The 14,972-nt window shown below is 43.7% G+C and overlaps 1 protein-coding gene across 2 annotated transcripts in view; it reads left to right on the top strand.

The window, feature by feature from the left end:
* The first annotated feature begins 68 nt into the window (after positions 1-68).
* Positions 69-14,972, top strand: part of EFTUD2 (elongation factor Tu GTP binding domain containing 2) — a 38,606-nt gene continuing 23,702 nt past the window's right edge. The window contains exons 1-10 of one of the 2 annotated variants that reach the window (XM_077460082.1): positions 69-148; positions 5,965-6,086; positions 7,653-7,818; positions 9,002-9,080; positions 9,166-9,241; positions 9,956-10,021; positions 11,900-11,935; positions 12,025-12,115; positions 13,706-13,788; positions 14,120-14,286. In XM_077460082.1, coding sequence (XP_077316208.1) covers positions 5,976-6,086; positions 7,653-7,818; positions 9,002-9,080; positions 9,166-9,241; positions 9,956-10,021; positions 11,900-11,935; positions 12,025-12,115; positions 13,706-13,788; positions 14,120-14,286 — 875 coding nt within the window. In that variant the 5' untranslated portion in view covers positions 69-148; positions 5,965-5,975. Of the gene's footprint in view, positions 149-4,545; positions 4,567-5,964; positions 6,087-7,652; positions 7,819-9,001; positions 9,081-9,165; positions 9,242-9,955; positions 10,022-11,899; positions 11,936-12,024; positions 12,116-13,705; positions 13,789-14,119; positions 14,287-14,972 lie in introns of those variants that run through there. The other variant, XM_077460083.1, reaches the window with a different exon arrangement.

The following is a 14,972-nucleotide window of genomic DNA, read 5'->3' on the forward strand; positions in this document are numbered from 1 at the left end:
GAAGGAGCTGATATAAAATATGCTCGTGCTATTTTGCATTTCGCTTTTGTTTTGTTTCAGGCGGGTCAGTCCTCAGTGGCGCGTGTATTGGTTGCACGGGGTCCTTCGCTGCTGGTGTCGCCGGAAGTGGTGTGTGGAGCGGCGTGAGGTGAGTGAATGGGACGTATGGGGAACGTTCCCGGGGTACGGAGCGTCTTCCCTTGTGTGTATGGAGGGGGGAAGGAATGCTGGGGCTTGTTTGCTGTAAGAATAGTCCTGAAGGTGTCCATAGACTGGAGCTAAATCCTTCTCACCGGTTTCCTTACTTGTCTGCTGTATAGACCTGTATGTATTGTTTAAAGAGGCCCTGTCTCCAGCATAAAAGGCAAAAAAAAAGCAAATCTAAGGGCCCAGTCACACTGTGCGCATGCTGAACTTTGCGTTTTCTGCTGCAGTGAGCCAGGAAGAGGAGGTGGGGTGTTGTACTGCTACTCGCTGCACCGCAGTTCTGTGCCGTTGCAGTGAACCGGGGTGTGCGGGAAAACGATTGTTTCCTATGTGCCTGAGCAGTGACCGGTGTGCCAACATATTTGGCGACCCATCGCAGTTTGCTTTCCGTTGCCGCCATCTTGCTACACCCCACACTCGTCCACAGTAAGAAGGGGGAAAGCGGACATCTTTTTACACTCACCGGAGTTTTGCATTTTTACATGTATTTTAAACTGTGATGGGTCGCCGAATGTGTTGTTACACCGGTCACTGCTCAGGCACATGGGAAACAATCGTTTTCCCATACACCCCGGTTCACTGTGGCGGCACAGAACTGCGGTGCAGCGAGTGGCAGTACAACACGCCTCCTCTGCGTTTTCTGCTGCAACATGCCACAAAGAGGAGGAGGTGTGTTGTACTGCCACTCGCTGCACCGCAGTTCTGTGCCGCCACAGTGAACCGGGGTGTATGGGAAAATGATTGTTTCCTATGTGCCTGAGCAGTGACCGGTGTAACAACATATTCGGCGACCAATCACAGTTTGCTACGGAAGTGACGCTCCATCGCCGCCATCTTGCTACACCCCACGCTCGTCCACAGCAAGGATACGCTAAGCCCTTGTACACACGGTCGGAGAATCCGTCGGAATGTGTCCTATCGGACCATGAGGCTAAGAAGGGGGAAAGCGGATATGTTGTTTTTGCATTTTAGACGTATAACAGTAAAGTCTGTTTCTGTAGTGAAATACAGGACTTAGAACTACGTCTGACTGCTTAGATGTTGAATTTTAAAATCAGCGAACGTCTCTCAGATTATATCTAAGTAGTCAGACGGAATTGTAAGTCCTGTATTTCACTATATAAACTGACTTTACTGTAGTTAAAATACGTGTAAAAATGCAAAACTCCGGTGAGTGTAAAAAGATGTCCACTTTCCCCCTTCTTACTGTGGACGAGTGTGGGGTGTAGCAAGATGGCGGCAACCGAAAGCAAACTGCGATGGGTCGCCGAATATGTTGGCACACCGATCACTGCTCAGGCACATAGGAAACAATCGTTTTCCCGCACACACCGGTTCACTGCCACGGCACAGAACTGTGGTGCAGCGAGTAGCAGTACAACACACCACCTCCTCTTCCTCTTCGTGGCTCATTGCAGCAGAAAACGCAAAGTTCAGCATGTGCACAGTGTGACTGGGCCCTTAGATTTGCTTTTTTGCCTTTTAAGTTGGTGACAGGGTCTCTTTAAACAATACATACAGGTGTATACAGCGACGGGTCGCCGATTATGTTGTTACACCGGTGTTTATCCGGTGTGCAAAAAATTCCAATCAGTGCACTGTGAGGGGAGGCATGGCAGCAGAGAGGATCAGGAGCAGCTGTGCACGGCAACCAATCAGCATCCAACTTTAGTTTTCAAAGCTTTGCTGAGCAAACTGAAGCTAGAAGCTGATTGGTTGCCATGCTCAACCGTTCTTGTTTTGATGAAGTCCCCCCCCCCCCCCAGTGTATGAAAATGCCCTAAATGCTTACTTCAGGTGAACTCTTGTGCAGAAAAATGCAGCATATTGCAACACGCTGCAACCCCCCTAAAGGCAGCGCTGTGGTGTGAACGGGACACATAGAGAGCAATTGTTGTTCCTGTGCAGATCTATGTCACTCATGTGAGCTGGTGTGAGTGAGCCCTCCAACAAAGCTGGGCTTTAAAAGAGAAGTGTGTGACTTAATAAGTTCGAGTCCCCTAGGTTGATGCTGTAGTTGTCCTCCGACACTTTTAAAACCCATGGATTGCTTGATTCTCGGTCTGCAAAGAGCCAGTTACTGTCAACAGCGGCACTCCGCTCTTCTGGCACTAACTGGATCACCAGGCTGTGGAGGGTATCGGGAGCGGTTGGCTCAGGTTCTTGGTGGGGCAGTGAGCCAGCTGCCAGTCCAGGCATCTGGGTGGATCCCAATGTTAAAGGCCCTAAGACCCCTTACACACTGGGCCATGTTTTAGCAGCATTTTTTGGATGCTAGCTTTTAACTCCAAAGAAGGGGTTAAAAACTCCTGTGTTGTGGCGTTTGCAATGGGAAGGGGCATTTTGGGAACGATGTATACAGCACTCCCAAACCGCCCCAAAGATGCTGTTTGCAGGACTTTTCCGAACATCCCGCAAATGCACCTCCCGGGTGAGAAAGCACCCATTGTAATGAGTGGGAGACCATTTTCAGGCGCTTTACAGATGCTATTTCTAGTGCTAAAACACAGTGTGAAATGGGTCTATAGATCTCTCCAGAGTCTGGACCAACTGTGTGATGTCAGCTGACAGTAAACTTTAGCCGCTGTCGGCTGATTCTGGGTCAGGAGTGCAAAACTAAGTGAACTCATGGAACCCCCAGGGGAAGTACGGCCAAAAAAGCTTTGGCCCTACTTCTCCTTTAATGTAGAAGTCCAGTCAAATACTATCTAAGCTGAAATCTTCTCCCACCCCCAGTCTAAGCCCTATACCAACTACCCTGTAGAATAGGGGTCTCCAAAATCATTTTCCTGTGTTTCATACTTTAGGAGGGCCGGACTGTGGCCAATGATAGTAGAAAATGCCCCAGCATCAATGGTAGTTTACAATGTCTCAATCCTGGTGGGATGTCCATCGTTGGTATCAGTGGAAGGAATGATGCCCCATCGTTGGTATCAGTGGAAGGAATGATGCCCCATCGTTGGTATCAGTGGAAGGAATGATGCCCCATGGTTGGTATCAGTGGGAGGAATGATGCCCCATGGTTGGTATCAGTGGGAGGAATGATGCCCCATGGTTGGTATCAGTGGGAGGAATGATGCCCCATGGTTGGTATCAGTGGGAGGAATGATGCCCCATGGTTGGTATCGGTGGAAGGAATGATGCCCCATGGTTGGTATCGGTGGAAGGAATGATGCCCCATGGTTGGTATCGGTGGAAGGAATGATGCCCCATGGTTGGTATCGGTGGAAGGAATGATGCCCCATGGTTGGTATCGGTGGAAGGAATGATGCCCCATGGTTGGTATCGGTGGAAGGAATGATGCCCCATGGTTGGTATCGGTGGCAGGAATGATGCCCCATGGTTGGCATCGGTGGGAGGAATGATGCCCCATGGTTGGCATCGGTGGGAGGAATGATGCCCCATGGTTGGCATCGGTGGGAGGAATGATGCCCCCTCGTTGGTATCGGTGGGAGGAATGATGCCCCCTCGTTGGTATCGGTGGGAGGAATGATGCCCCATCGTTGGTATCGGTGGGAGGAATGATGCCCCATCGTTGGTATCGGTGGGAGGAATGATGCCCCATCGTTGGTGTCGGTGAAATCAATGGTGCCTCCTCATTGGTGTCGGTGAAATCAATGGTGCCTCCTCATTGGTGTCGGTGAAATCAATTGTGCCTCATCATTGGTGTCAGTAGGAGGAATAGTGCCTTAAGGGGCCACGTCCAGCCCTCAGGCCGCAGTTTGGAGACCACTGCTGTAGAGGAAAGATGCCTATATTTACTTATTTATTCTGAATTCGGTCCGCTCACGTGATATCCTCAGCGATCAGCTTCAAGGCATGGGGGAGAGATTGCCAACAACGTCTGCAGAGTCTGGGCAATGACGTCACCCATAGGCTTATTATGGGGCATCCTTTGTCAGCGGTCCCTCCTCTACTCTGAAGCCAACACTGGGATCCAATCATGTGACCGGACCGAAGTGTCTTCAGACTAGGTAAATATAGACAACTTTCCTCTTCACAGGGTACTTAGTACAGGCAGGGCTTTTAATGGTGGGCGGGAGAAGATTTATACTTGGTCAGTATTTGACTGGACTTCTATTTTAACTACATCAACTGTTATACTAAATACAACACAAACACGGTGCATATATGTAGCCCCATGCATAAAGACCCACTTTTATGTCACTGCATATATGTGTATGATCCTCGGAAAGGCAAAGAGGTTAAAGCAGCAAGTATATTTCAAGTGCAACAAAGAATAAGGTGGCCTTCTTTGAAAATCAGTCACAGCCTGAGTAGAAAAGCCTGTTCCCTGCCAGCATGCCACAGAGAAGGACCCCTTGATCGCTGTGTGGAAAAAATGGTCTCTCTGCAGAGGTCTGTCACACCCCCTGCTTAGTCATGATTTTTAGTAAATCATGCTCCCTGTAGTAAGGATATTAGAACATCTGGCAGGTGTTTACTGCTGTCCTTGGCTCACTGGTTAGATCTCCCCTCACGTCATGTACCTGCAGGACAGGAAATGATGGGAAATTTATATAATTGCGTGACAGCCTACAGACATTGTTAAAAACATAACCGTCCCTAACCCTTTCACATTTTGTATTGACGAAATCGAAAATGTTTTGGTTGACGGTTGAATGAAGTTTTAATTTATAGAATAATTCCAGACATTGGCATGTTCTACATAATTACATTACTCCAGTTTTGACCAATGTAAGGATGTGTATATTCCATAGCTGGCCGTTGCACCTGGAATTTGGAAATCATTGGTGTAGACTAGGGATGAGCTCAGGCGTGCAAAGCCCGCCAGGAAGTCGGCGCTGCGCTAATGACAGGCAGTGAGACATTGCCCAATCTCTGCAGCCGCGCATCGGGGCAATGTCTCACTGCGCAGACTTCCTGGCTGGCTCTGCACGTTTACCATGCGAACACACCTGAGCTCATCCTTAGTGTAGACATTGCTAATCCAGTGTTCACCATTTTCTTGGCTGCACTCTTGCTTTGTGAACACAGGAGGAGGTTGGCCACTCGGCAGAGGTGCCACTCAGAGAATACTTAGCATTTTCTGAATGAATGCATAGTGTTCTGTGATTGTACAAGGTGGAGAAGTGGGGTGGTGATGTCACCCTCCTGTATTCACAATGCATCAGTCTAGCCAGTCAGCAAGGGACTCAGAAACAAGCGGAGATCACTCGAGAAGTGGTGTTTTGCATCAGTGATTTCCAGCTTCCAGCGGGATCAGACACTCATATCTACATTGGTTCAAGCTGTGTATAACATGCTGATGCCTGGAATTATTCTCTAATGTATGCAAAATAAAACAATTCACTTATTTGCTCCTTTTTGGTGTGCTAAATATGCAAAAGTGTTTATTTTTTTTTTAATCGGTTCAAGATACCTGTGGATTTTGTAAGCAATCCTGTGAAATGATCTTCTTGTGCTCGCTGTCTGTGCACAAGAAGCAGTTATAGAGATGGGGGGGGTTTGTGTTTTTGTAATCCAGTAGACCTAGGCAGGGGTGGCACCCCCTGTTTAGGAATTCAGAGCTGTGTTGTGTCAAAGAGGAAATATAGGAGCATTCTTTATTTCTAACACATCAACAGTTACTTTTATGTACTTGCAGGGTATTTAAAGGCATACAACCCAGTGAAAATTGCATTTATGCCAAAGATGTACTAAATATATATATATTTTTTTTCTTTAATTTTGCCTAGACATGCACTTTATTACATGTGTTATACATCATGTAATATTTGTTTTATTTACATCCAGAATTTGCAGACATGGACACCGACCCTTATGATGAGTTTGGCAACTACATTGGTCCTGAGCTGGACTCGGATGATGACGACGATGATGACGATATGGGCAGAGATGACAGGGATATTGATGTGGTGAGACACATTTCTATAATAATATACTGAACATAAATGGGATGCATGTGCACAGCCTGTCAGTCAGCCGAGAGTCTGGTTTATGACATCTATTTCAACACATCCTAACAAACCTACCTTTTCAGTGTTCCTTCTACATTCTCTTTAGAAAAGCCGTTATCTTCTCTACTCCTCTATCTAAGATAATGTAATTCAGGAGGATTGAAAAGGCTGGACATGTAGTTAAGTGGTTGCCATGTTAGGAGATGAGAAAGTTTAGCTTTCACTTGATCAATGGGTAGAAGATATTTTAAAAGTCAAAGGTCCTTCCTAAACTGTACGCGTGATCAGGCTATGTATATTCAAGTATTTATATATTTGTAAGGGGAAGTAAATGATCTTCCATGGACCTGGGGGCTCATTTACCTTAAATAGCAATTCACCCTTAAAGTGATCATCTTATAAAACAGCTCATTCAGTTTAAAATTGTAATGAAAGACAAAACATTTGTGTATAGATATAAAAAAATTATAAATATTTATTTCCCTTTTTATTTATTTTTATATGCGATCCTCCCTTATGGGGGAGGAGAATCAACAGTACACCGATCTTCCCAGTGTGATAGGCTATATGTGTGTGTGTGTGTGTGTGTGTGTGTGTGGGGGGGGTCAAGACTAGTCTGATCATTGGAGGAGAGCCGGTTGCGTTCCCAGCATAGCTAGAGAAGGAAGTGTGTTCTCCTGCTTAGTGTGGTCAGTTTTTAATAGGAAAGCAAGGGGACTGACAGGCTCACCAGGGATTTCACACAAAGGAAGCAATACAAAGAGAACAAGACATTTTTTTTTTCATACAAGTGCATGGTACAGCATCCCACATATCAGGAATATGAAATGCTAGGATAACAAACACTTTAAGGTTTACAGCAGAAGTTGTTCTCTCAGTAGCTTAGCTCACCCTGCCCCATCCTTCCAGGGCTTCTGCACTGGATTTACATTATTAGAAGGCTGTAAGGCCACATGGAGGGGAAGAACATGGTAGGCCGTGCTGCTGATTCACTTCTGGGAGTGGGAGGAAGGTGTGCTGGGAAGTCACTGCTGGGAGGTGGAGCAGAATGCACTGAGCTGCTGATTCACTGCTAAAAGGAGAGGCGCAGGTGTGGATCAGCTACTAAGTCAAGTTTGGAAAGAGGGGGTACAGGGTGAGCTATGCTGCTCAATCGCTGAGAGAGGAGAGTGTACAGTGGTTGCTGAGGGAGTTGAGCTGCAGAATCACTTCGTGGGGGTGCAGGATGGGCTGAGCTGCTGATTTCACTACTGGATGCGGGGAGCTGAGCTGCCTGCAAGAACAACTTCAGTGCTATTGCTGTGAACCACAAGCACCAATAACCCCAGAGAGTTTAGTTCCACTTTAATCTGAGAAAAATTCTGCTGAATTTAGTTACAAAGCATAATCTAACACTCCTTCTCCTATTAAGTTAACATTTCTGTGAATGTTTATTTTAGCAGGAATGCAGCTTGGCATTAACGATTCACTTCCTGACATTACTCCTGTCCTGTAACAATACATTGGTCATTTGTCTCTCTCCAGGCGGATGACGACGATGATGATGATTATATGGCAGATCCTGATGAGGATCGAGGTGGTATGGAAGTTGTTCTCCATGAGGACAAGAAGTATTACCCCACTGCAGAGGAAGTGTATGGCCCAGAGGTGGAGACTATTGTGCAGGAGGAGGATACCCAACCCCTGACAGGTAACTAAATACTTTATAAATTAGTTGTGGACCTTCTATATGTAAATGTGCTGAAGTACTTTAAAGCGGGAGTCCACCGGGACTCCGCGTTTTTTTGTTTTTTTTTTAAAAGCCAGCAGCTACAAATACTGCAGCTGCTGACTTTTAAAATAGTGACACTTACCTGTCCAGCACGCCCGCGATGTCGGCACCCGAAGCCGATCTCTAGGTCGCCTGTCGGGTCCTGCCGCCGCCATCTTGGGTATGGGAATCAGGAAATGGAGCCTTTCGGCTTCATTTCCCGGTTCCCTACTGCGCATGCGCGAATCGCGCTGCGCAATAAGGACGCTCCCCGCTGCCTCTGGGATCTGTGTGTTTCCCAGCAGGCAGCGGGGCACTTGCGGGAAGGGGCGGGCACTTGCGGAAAGGGGCGTAAGTTACGCCTCTTTCCGCAGAGAGCTATCCCGGAAGTGGGTGCAGTTACCTGGATTATCCAGGTAACTGCACCCCCCTCCCCCCTGAAAGGTGCCGATTGTGGCACCGGAGGGGGGGAGGGTTCCGATGAGCGGAAGGTCCACTTTAGGGTGGACCTCTGCTTTAACCTTCAAGAACTTTTTCATGAGATTCCACATCCTATAATATAGAGTAGATGTCACAGCAGCTTATGCTACAGTCATCATTATACCAAATCGTTACAGTGATCATGGATTGAAACATTGTTGCATTTTTTAAATTTATTTTATTTTTTTACTGACTGATCTGCTGGCATGTTTAACTGCTGGAGACCTTTTAAAAGAAAAAAATTGGTTTTTTGATTTTCTATAAAGATGTTTTTACTATGTAACTTCTAGTTAATCCTCACTGACTTCTCTTGACCAGCATTTTTACCTATGCGATCCTCCGCATTCTCTGTCACTCTCCTATGCTCTGGTGGGGGACTGTTCAGTTGCATACTCGCATCCAGTTTGGCAAAGCTGACCACCAGAGCATAGGTTATTAAAAGCTGCAGGGACCAGTCTTGTAGTGCAGAGGATCAGGTAAATAGAATTGCTTTTCTTGCTCCCATAAATGTAAACAAGCATAAAACTCTTGCAATGAGGGTGCAAGGGAGAAGTTTTACTTCCCCCAGCGATGAGCTTTTAAATACGTCTGAAGTTCATGCAGTCTTTTTGTATAATCCACTGTTAACTTTTGTTTTTAATAGAGCCCATTATTAAACCAGTGAAGACAAAGAAGTTCTCAATGATGGAGCAAGGGCTTCCAGCCACTGTATATTCCATGGAGTAAGTGTCTATTCCCACAACTTCATCCCTCAGTGCAACAATATCCAGCTTGCATCTCCTCATTACTTTTATATTCCATTTTTAGGTTTCTTGCTGATCTAATGGATAACTCTGAGCTTATCAGGAATGTCACTCTATGTGGTCACCTCCACCATGGAAAGGTAGGTGATGGATGAATTGTAATTTCAGATGTACTTAGCTTAATCAATTATGGCATTGAAGATCTATAAAATATAGAAAACTGTAGCAGGCAAACAGGAGTTGGCTTACTTTAGTTAAATAGGTAAAATAATATTGTTGATTAGCTTTTAGTTTTTATAACTCTACTGCAATTTTTAAATTTAGTCTTGTTAACAAATCCAGATATAAAGCTGAACTCCAGACATATGTAAAAACAAAACAAAAAGGAATGCAGCTCTGAAATGATGAATACATCTTTCAATATATTTAAATGTAAGCAGTATGTGTACCTGAATTTGACCTTATCAGCCTCTTGCAGTCCCTTCTACAACAGAGCTAAGCCCTGGAGAGAGGTGCAGGACTGCAAGGCATTTGTGTGTGTTACATTTGAATGTGTTAGAGAGAGCAGAATGACAAAGATTACCTCTTCAGTCTGATGCAGAGAAAAATTAGGTCTCCTAATATGCCAGACAGAGCTTTCCTTTGTGATTGGACTCTGCAAATCTTGGACCTGGATAGACAGAAAAACAAATCTTTTGGCATGTAAAACAATTCAATTATGTGTATTTTATGTGTATTTTGCTATTTGCCTGGAATTTAGCTTTAAGCAGAGTAGATACTGATGAGTGACTGTGTCACGTGGTATATTTTTTTAGAAAAAACAATAACATACTTATACCTACCCCTTCTTTCAGACGTGCTTTGTGGACTGTTTAATAGAGCAAACTCATCCAGAGGTCCGGAAGCGCCATGATCAGGATGTGAGTACCTGTCCTTTATTCCTCTGACCATGAACTGCACTTTCCCTACAAAGTAGGATGCATGTAGTGTGTGGACAATATGCCTTCACTGTATTGGTATTGCCTGCACTTTGGAAAAAGGAGTATATCACCACAATTTAGTGATCCTCATATGCCATATAACGAAGTTTAAAAAAAAAAAATACAAATTTGTTTCTGTTGTCATCAGACATGCTCTGTTTTCCTGGCTATATATCTGCAGCATTTGTTTGCTGAATGCCTTTCTGATGAGCCAAATGATCTGAGAATGTTTACAAAGTGAATTGTGTGATGATTCAATCAAATGAATGAAAAGAGAATCCCTGTTTACATTTACTTAAGAGGAACTGCAGGCTGCTCACATACTTTGTAATAAAAACATCTTTGCCATTCTGAAGCTTCCCTCCAACCACTTTGCATATTTTATATATACATAATCAAAATGCTTCACAATTTCAATTCGGTCAATACACATCCATTTTCGTATACAAATACTTTTTTTATGTGCAGTTTAAGAGAAGTATGAGAAGAGCTGGGCGGACAGAAAAAAATAACTTTATTAACAATAGGTACATACCATGCATACTTGATATATAAAAAAAAAAGGAAAATACACCCACAGTGTGGACCCCGGGGGAAATGTCAGCACCAGACTGCGGGGAGGCATAGGGAAAAACAGACTGGAAGGAGCTGAAGAACAGGGAAAAGCACTATGGAATATCTCTGTTCCATCACTTCCACCTAATAATTGAGCATGGGGGGGGGGGGGATATACAATTGTATTTCCCAAGGAAGGAAAAGAAGGAAAATATTACCAAAAAATAAAACAATTAAGCCCTGTCTACTTAACAGCATTCCTGATCTAGATGAGCAGTGGAGAAAGCGCTTCATTTAATCCAATCCTCATATACTCCTATTACATCTAATACTCTGCGGCTGCAACTAGAACAGTCAAGATGTAGGCCATACTGTCCATGATTCTGTCAAAGAAGAGCAGGCATATCCCTAAAGTCATGTAGCATGAAAAGCAAACTACCATAACCACTGAGATGAATGCAGACTACATCTAAAACAGCACCTATACCACGTAAGATAGATGGGAAATATCTGTATCCACTAATCTAGTTACTGCGCTTGACCCTACAGACTGCAGGGTATAATCAAGACCACTACAGGCCTCTTTCCCTCCCTTAAATCTACTGGGCCTCCCGAGGACCTCCTAAAAACATGGAAATTGGATAAATGTGTATTGAGATTGTGAAGCATTTTGATGATGTAATGGTTTATCATGATTATTAATTTTGTTTACCCTTATATACGTAATGTAACTTCAAGCCAACTTGTAGTCCTGAGGAAGCATTAAAGCCGCAAAACCCATTGACTGCTGCTTGAAGTTAACATTTGTATCGCATCCATAGTGTTTGTAGATGCAGTTTTAACAAATATATTGTAATAAAGATTTGTTATTTTTAATTAACAGATGTAAAGTGTTCATTCCTTAGTTTGGGATAGTCAGCTCAAATCCCATTTCTATAAGTTCATTTTTGTTAAGTTTATTGTGAACATTCTCAATTCTTTAGTAAATTGGCCTCATTATTTCACTAGGGATCTGGAAGGCCTCACATTAAAACTAGTAGTAAATAAATAACTATATAAATACAATAAAAATACAATACTAATCCCCATTTATGTTTGCAGGAAAAAGGTTAGTTCTTTTCAATTTCAAGCACTGTGTTTAATTGTAGCAAATATGGAGCCGCTATTATCAATGGGGCAGCTATGTTTTAGTATCACTTTTTAGTGAATTACCACCTTTTGTGTTTTGTTAATCTGATGTATGTTGCTCTTTTTCTTCCTCAGCTTTGCTATACTGACATTCTGTTCACAGAGCAGGAGGTGAGTGGTTGCATTGTTCATGTTATATATACATGTAGCAGTTTGTGGTTATGTATGAACACACAATTTATGATGCGCCTTCCTTACAGAGAGGAGTGGGTATGAAGAGTACACCAGTGACCGTCGTTCTTCCAGACACTAAAGAGAAATCTTACCTCTTTAATATTATGGACACACCTGGTATGTTAAATCATTAGAGGTGGTGGTTAATTTACTTTGTTTTCCTGCTCCCTGCAGACAGGTTTGTATGACCATCCTGAAGGGCACACGCTCATTATGTACAGCTACATTTTAGAGCAAACCTGTGTTTTTGTCCATACAGGCCAAAAGTACAGTTTTGGTTTAATGCCCCCTCTTACCCTGCACCTTTTTATTCACATTTTTGATACTTCGCTCAGACAAAAAGTGCCAGGTATGCCTGGGTATGCAGTAACACGTGGCTCACTCCCTTTGTTTCATACTACAACACTGCTGCTGGGGAATTAGTACAGTACTGTAACATGGGGGCAGAAAGAGGCCTTAGGCTAAGCTCTGGCTAGAGCAACTAGAAGCTTACACAGGGCTTCCTTACATTGTCACAATGGATTATAAGGAAAGTGAGTGTGCCCTTCTGGCGAGCAGGGCTCTAGAGTAAGAGTGTTTTCCCATTTAAAAGAGAAGTATGGGATTACTTTTTATTTTGGAATCATACTTACCTAGTTGGATGCAGCATATGTCCCCCGCCAGCTCTAATACTGAGAACCAAGCAATCAAACACCGCCAATCTCTTGGTTCTCAGAGCTCTGTAAGCAGAGATCTACTGGCTGTCAGTTACCGCTCTCTGCCCCCCTCCCCAGCTCACTGGAGCATTGGGCTGTGGAGTGGGTGGGAGCATCCTTCTCGGGGAGAGGCTGAGCTGGGTGCCGGTTCAGGTTCCTGGGTGGATCCCGACCATACACGATTGTTCCCGAGCCCGGACCGTCTCTGTGACGTCAGCTACCGTCTGCTGAAAACAGGTCACAGGAATGCAGAACAAACTGCACTCCTGTAATCCACAGGAGAAGTACAGCTAAATGAGCTTTGGCTGTACCTAGAAAATAAAAGGCAAAAATTATATTTGTTTATGGCATGACATTCCAGTTGGGGAAATTGTTACCTCAACACTTAAGCCAGCCAAAGCTGTTTCTATATGATTAGAACAGTGTTGTACCTGTACTAATAGAATTGTGTAGTGCTGTATGTGCTATTGCTGACTTTTCTAAACAATGCTATTTGCCTGGTTGTCCCTGATTAAAGTGCTTCCTGAGTCACAGATCCAGAACAAGCATGCAGCAAGTGAACTGAAAACTCAGACAGCCTCCATATTTCAGTACCATTTTTTTTTTTTTTTATGCAGATAATGCATTTATATTCTGCAAGACTGTTTATGAAATAGTCATACTTTGTATCTGTGTTTTATAGGAAACCTGTCACAAGAGTAACATGGAGGCAGCTATTGCTGACCTGTACTCCTAAAAATGTTTGTTGCCTGAATGTCTCTCATGCTGACACTGAATTACGTACACTGAGTTACAGCCCTGAACAAGTACACAGGCACATTATTCTGACTTATTTGTAGGTCAAGCATTCAGCTTCACTACCCAGGCAGATGGCACTGAAAGAGGTCTTGGTGCAATAAGAGCATTTTTTTTGCAAAATGAGGACATTAGTACATTACTGTCTGTCTTTATGAGAAGATCCTCCCATCCTGCAGCATTAAAGATATGTATTGTTACCTCCTGTGCTTTCTAGGACATGTGAACTTCTCTGATGAGGTGACAGCTGGGTTCCGCATATCAGATGGGATTGTCCTGTTCATCGATGCTGCTGAAGGGGTAAGCTTTCTTGTGCCACAGCTGGTTTGTGCACCCAAACTTTATTTCACTTGGTTCCCTTATGTTTTACATTTAAACCCATGTGGACATAGAGAATATTCTCAAGAGACCTATGCTACATGTAATATGGAACAGCTTTCTGTAAAGTGTTGACATTATCATAGATTTTAATCTTGTGTCCTACCAACGGTTTAAATTGGTACAGCTTATCCTCCTCAGGTTAAAAAAATGAGCAGCTCAGGAAGGTTTCCAGTTTTTCTATCTTTATTCCATTCATATACCTACAATATTCCCTGTTTCCTTACATTGCTTTTTTTTGTCCCTAATACAGGTCATGCTGAACACAGAGCGTCTGATTAAACATGCCGTGCAGGAACGCTTAGCTGTCACTGTTTGCATTAACAAGATTGATCGTTTGATTCTGGAACTAAAGCTTCCCCCTACTGATGCATATTATAAGCTAAGGCACATTGTGGATGAAGTTAATGGGTTGTTGAGGTGAGTGGACCTTTTCAATGCTGCAGATATTAAAGGGAGCCTCTCCTTTCTCAATCTAGGGCAAAACATTAGATTAGCTTTATTTCAGGCCCCCTTAGCAGCTTATATTCACCTTTCTATCACTCCATTTGTCTAGGAAAGCAAAATGACATATCGTGTTCATCCGTATATGGGGGAGCTCCCCTTCCTCCCACATGACAGTGCTAGGGCTTAGTGATTGGCTGTTCAAGCCTTGTCATGTGGAGGTACAGCTTGCATTTTCAGCTGTGACTTGGAGCTTACGCAGAGCTTCACCTAATTTCCGCAGGTGGTCAGGAGGTGAAAGTGGTTATGAAAAGCTGCAGGGGATGATCTTAAAGTGAACTGGTTTACTTTGCCATGAATGGGTGGTGCACAGGTTCATTTTGAAGAGACTTTGTCATCGGACCATTCGTTTCCACAAAAATCTTCCCATAAGATTATATATTTCTTTTTTTAATGAAGCAATTCTTATTGAGTGTTTTGAAGTTATAAATTCATATAAAAACAAGAATATTATATGTGCATTCAATGTATTTTTTGCGTGTTATTTACCCATGAAAGCCTCCTGAGAATATTGCTGGGTGCTGCCATCTTGAATGTGACTCAGCTGACTCAGAACTGTCACTTGAATCACACTCTGTAGTAATGCCCTTCAATTCGCCCCT

This window comes from Lithobates pipiens, unplaced genomic scaffold, assembly GCF_037356315.1.
Source record: "Lithobates pipiens isolate NorthernLeopardFrog02 unplaced genomic scaffold, aLitPip1_a1.2 Scaffold_28, whole genome shotgun sequence".
In the NCBI taxonomy this organism is placed as follows: Eukaryota; Metazoa; Chordata; class Amphibia; order Anura; family Ranidae; genus Lithobates; species Lithobates pipiens.